This window comes from Solanum tuberosum, unplaced genomic scaffold (genome assembly GCF_000226075.1).
Source record: "Solanum tuberosum cultivar DM 1-3 516 R44 unplaced genomic scaffold, SolTub_3.0 scf00294, whole genome shotgun sequence".
In the NCBI taxonomy this organism is placed as follows: domain Eukaryota; kingdom Viridiplantae; phylum Streptophyta; class Magnoliopsida; order Solanales; family Solanaceae; genus Solanum; species Solanum tuberosum.
This window is the reverse complement of record NW_006239231.1, coordinates 255773-261055: the sequence shown is the minus strand read 5'-3', so window position 1 is coordinate 261055 and position 5283 is coordinate 255773. Positions and strand designations below refer to the sequence as shown.

Here is a 5283-nt window from a genome sequence, read left to right as displayed (position 1 = left end):
TTTTGTATCTTAATTAATTGAATTGTTTCTTTATGGGTTTTAATCTCAAAATCTTTTTCTTTTTTTCATTTTAGTCTGTTTTAAGAAAATGCAGTTTTTTTTTATAATTCTTTAATTTTAATTTTTTTCACACGACATATTTAAGATAATAAAATTAAAAGATATTTTAGCACATTCTACATATCTTTAGTTTAAGATTATTAAATTCATTTTTCTTTATTTTCTTAAACATTGTATCAAGTCAAAATCAGATAAATAAATTAAAACGGGGAGAGTAACAATCTAGGATGGTATTTTGGGAAAATGAAGAGTACCCGGATTGAATAATCCCGGGATTACATCAGACTAATCCCAGATCAATCATCAGGTGGAAGCTAATATAAAATTATAGTCCAGATTAGCATCAATTATTTAAAAAGGGTCATGAAATTCAAGTTAGGGGTACTTTAGTCATTTCAGTCGTAACGCTCTCCAAAACCCCACCACACTCAACGTATTTAAATTATTATTTTTTAACTTTCACCCCTCCCCGTTTCACAGAAATTATTTTGGTAGGAGTAATTTTTTTATTCTTTTACTTTCAATTCAAACATTAATAATTTTTTTAAAGAAAAAGTCAAAAAAATAAATTTGACTCAATAACTCATAATAGTATTATACTTGTAGAACAAAGGTTTCGAGTTTAAATTTTACCAGACATACAGTAATTTTTGTTATAGAGCAATTTATCATGTAAGACTTTTTTACACAAATTTTAATTTAACTGAACACTAAAAGTATAGAAAATCAGGTGGAAATAAGTTTGTTTTACTAAGTATTTTTAAATTATATGCATTACATCATCAAATTATCTTTATATATTATATCATATTAACATAGCTTATTAAGATTACAAATCTCTTCTTTCAAGGGAACTTACTTACTTTTATTTATAATTTAGATAATTTGATAATGTAATTTTTTTTTTATATTTACTATGTATATAATTTTTTTTTGAAAAAATAAATTAGTGTAGGAAAGAGATAGTGAAATTCAAAATGCCCAAAAAGCAAAGGGTGACCTACATGGGCCGGCTTTTAACTATATTTAGCTGGACAGACAAAAAACAACTTATTATCTTCATCGTCGCTATCTGCAGCTGTATTTTCTACTTCTTTCTACTCTAATATATTCCATTTACTTTTTTATAATACAAAAAATACACATCTTTTTTTTTTTATAATTATACACTATATATACAGTGTAAACCAATTTTTTTATATTGTTGTTACCATGAGTGATCCTTCTGGTTTGTATTGAAAGAAAAAAGAAAAACTCATTTCTTGTCAATAATACTAGAAGAGAAAATCTGAAGATTCCACAGCTAAAAGAAGCAAAGGGGTGTTATTTTTTTAAATTATTATTATTATATGTATTTCTGGGTCTACTCTTTTTTTATTTTGTTTGTTTAAATTGTTATGTATTTTAAGAGGTGTGAGATTGACAGGCAGATCCCACCGAAATAAATTAATAAATTCACCACACCCCATCTTCATAAAAACCCCTTAGAATTCACCCTCTTTTTTTTGTTTTTCTTGTGTCATATAATTCATCAGCTGTAATTGCTTGGTTTACAGAAGAAATAGAGGAGGTTGTTTTTTGCAATTGAAGCGATGCTGGGTGTTTCGGGGATAGTAAGTAGTGAAGGTGGTGGTGAAAATCCAGAAAGCGGTGGAGGAGCAGGAAGCGGAGGGAGTAGTGAGATTGGATTAGGCGGTGGCGGTGGCGGTGGTGGTGGTAGTAGCGGTGGATTCATGACGGAAGATGGAGAAAGAAATTCAGGTGGAAATAGATGGCCAAGACAAGAAACAATTGCTTTGCTCAAAATAAGGTCTGAGATGGATGTTATTTTTAGAGACTCAAGTCTTAAAGGACCTTTATGGGAAGAAGTTTCCAGGTAATTAAATTCAAATAAATGGAAATGGAAATATTTTGTTTTTTCATTATTGCAATTTCTTCACCTGACCTTCTCAATCATCATTAGCTGCAGCAGTTTCATCATGCATAAATAAAATTGATAGAAATGGAATCTTTTTATTTTTTATTTCTACTTTTGGGAAAAAAATTACTAATAGAATGATTTTATTTTTTTGGGGAAATGAAAAGATAGATCTATGGATCAGAATTCCATTTTTTCATTAAAAGGGTCATTGTTTTTCAGTTCATTTCACTACAAACAATACAACCAAAAAAAAAAAAAATACAATTGTTGAGGAAATTCAGATTCCCTCCTTCCGGGTTTTGAGCCAAATTCAGTTTTGCTTTTTTGGCGTTTTTTCTTTCTCTGCCAATTCCAGCAACAAATTTTGGAAACTAATTTACTCATCTTTTTTGTTAAGAGTTCCAATTTTATGAACTACCTTTTCTTGAATTTAGCAAATAAATAAGTTTGGCAATCAAATCTAATAATTAAGTAAGTAAAAAACAAGATTTATGTTGCACCGATTGAGAAAAATGTGGTTTCTATATACATAGTGTTTCAATATAATTGTCTCTTTCTTTTTCCTCCTCCTTGTTTAATTAATTAAGTTCTTAATTACCTTAATCTTGATTAGTGATTTCTTAATCTTTATAGTTTATTTTATGTGGTGAATAGTACTATATATAATTTTTTGTTTTACTGGTGAATTCAATTACCAAGGATTTAAATAATTGAAAGTTTGGTTTTTTGTTATTATTGTACTTGTTTATTTACTACCATTTTACTACTGTAATACTTATGCCAACTGTTGTTATATATCATGACCAGGAAAATGGCAGACCTTGGGTTTCACAGAAGTTCCAAGAAATGCAAGGAGAAGTTTGAAAATGTGTACAAGTATCACAAGAGAACCAAGGATGGCCGCGCATCTAAAGCGGATGGAAAAAACTACCGGTTTTTTGAGCAATTGGAAGCCTTGGAGAACATTACATCTCATCATTCTCTAATGCCACCGTCTAATACGCGTCCTCCACCACCTCCATTGGAAGCTACTCCAATAAATATGGCTATGCCAATGGCATCATCAAATGTACAAGTCCCAGCTTCACAAGGTACTATTCCTCATCATGTTACTGTTTCATCAGCTCCACCACCACCACCAAATAGCCTTTTTGCTCCTCTTCCTCATCAAAATGCTTCCCCCGTGGCACTACCACAGCCAGCTGTCAATCCCATTCCTCAACAAGTGAACGCTTCAGCAATGTCGTATTCAACTTCTTCGTCTACTTCCTCGGATGAGGATATACAAAGAAGGCATAAGAAGAAGAGGAAATGGAAGGATTATTTTGACAAGTTTACCAAGGATGTGATTAATAAGCAGGAGGAATCGCATAGGAGGTTCTTGGAGAAGCTTGAAAAGCGGGAACACGATCGGATGGTTCGAGAAGAAGCATGGAAACTAGAAGAAATGGCAAGGATGAATAGGGAGCATGATCTTTTAGTCCAAGAAAGAGCAATGGCGGCAGCAAAGGATGCAGCTGTTATTTCTTTTTTACAAAAGATAACTGAACAGCAAAACATCCAAATTCCAAATAGTATCAATGTTGGCCCTCCATCACCACAAGTACAAATACAATTGCCTGAAAACCCACTACCCGCGCCTGTGCCAACACATTCTCCTCAAATACAACCGACTGTTACAGCAGCACCAGCACCGGTCCCAGCTCCAGTACCAGCATTACTACCGTCACTATCGCTGCCACTGACACCACCAGTACCATCCAAGAACATGGAATTAGTACCAAAAAGCGATAACGGAGGTGATAGTTACAGTCCAGCAAGCTCTTCAAGGTGGCCAAAAGCAGAAGTTGAAGCATTAATAAAACTTCGTACAAACTTAGATGTCAAATACCAAGAAAACGGACCTAAAGGTCCGCTTTGGGAAGAGATATCATCTGGAATGAAGAAAATTGGATACAATCGGAATGCAAAGAGATGCAAAGAAAAATGGGAAAACATCAACAAATACTTCAAGAAGGTGAAGGAAAGCAACAAAAAACGACCCGAAGATTCCAAAACTTGCCCATATTTCCACCAGCTCGACGCATTGTACAAGGAGAAAGCCAAAAACCCCGAAACAACATCTTCATTCAATCCTTCCTTCGCTTTAAATCCCGAAAACAACCCAATGGCTCCCATCATGGCACGTCCAGAACAACAATGGCCACTTCCACCACACCATGAAAGTACTACCCGAATCGACCACGAAAACGAAAGTGATAACATGGATGAAGATGATCACGATGATGATGATGAGGAGGATGAAGATGACGAGGAAGAAAATAATGCTTATGAGATAGTAGCAAACAAGCAGCAATCCTCAATGGCAGCCGCAAACACCACTACCAGCACCGCAACAACAACCGTTTGAGCTAAAATTAGCACAGATCTCACTAAAAAAAAGCAGAAAGAGAAGACAAGTGTGCGGGCGCAGAAATTAGTGGGGAAGTGAGTGGAACATTGGGAATAGCAAGTGGGTCAACAGATTCTTGCAGAGAAAATGTCAGATCGGATCAGATCTCAGAAATTTCCGGTTGGTATAAGAAGACGGTGACTGAAAATTAGCTCACTTGGAGAAAAAAAAATGTGAAGAGAATTTACAAATCATTTCAACTTTATTTTTCATTTTTTTTTTTGGTAAGGGGTATAGTAGTGTAGTTTTTGGTGGTATAAGTTTATTTGAACTTCCATTGTTTATTTATTAATTATCAAAAATAAAGTTTATTGAGGAGGGGATGGGAAGAGAAAGAGAAAAAAGAAATGGACATAAAGGAAGATTTTTAAAGGAATAAATGAAGGGACAAAGTTTGTAATTTTTTTAAAAAAACTCTTTTTTTCTTTATTTCCTTTTTGTTCATGGGTGTAAATGTGAGAAATGGTTAAGTAGAACTACATTCTATTCTGCTTAGGTATTTATTCCATTTCAATTTATTTATTTGATTTTAAATCACAGATATATATAATGTATTGAGATATTCTTTAATTTTAGGGATAAGGGTCTGAAAAATACCCTAACTTTGGTCGAATTTGTTGTTGCGATACTAAACTTTCATGAGGACCTATTACCTCCCTAGACTATTTAATACCGTATTTTAAATATATATATTTGCCCATGTGGACATAAAAAATAATGCAAAATTATAAATAGTAATGTGTCCACGTGGGCACATATATACCTTTAAAATACACTATTAAATAGTTCAGGGGGTAAAAAATACGGTATTAAATAGTCTAGGGAGGTAATAGGTCCTCATGAAAGTTTA

At 33.3% G+C, this 5283-nt stretch overlaps 1 protein-coding gene across 1 annotated transcript; it reads left to right on the top strand.

The window, feature by feature from the left end:
- Positions 1–1274: 1274 nt before the first annotated feature.
- Positions 1275–4840, top strand: LOC102588298 (trihelix transcription factor GT-2-like). Its single transcript, XM_006359756.2, has 2 exons — positions 1275–1936; positions 2789–4840. The coding sequence occupies exons 1-2, from the start codon at positions 1653–1655 to the stop codon at positions 4389–4391; spliced, it is 1887 nt and encodes a 628-aa protein (XP_006359818.1). The 5' UTR covers positions 1275–1652; the 3' UTR covers positions 4392–4840.
- Positions 4841–5283: the final 443 nt, after the last annotated feature.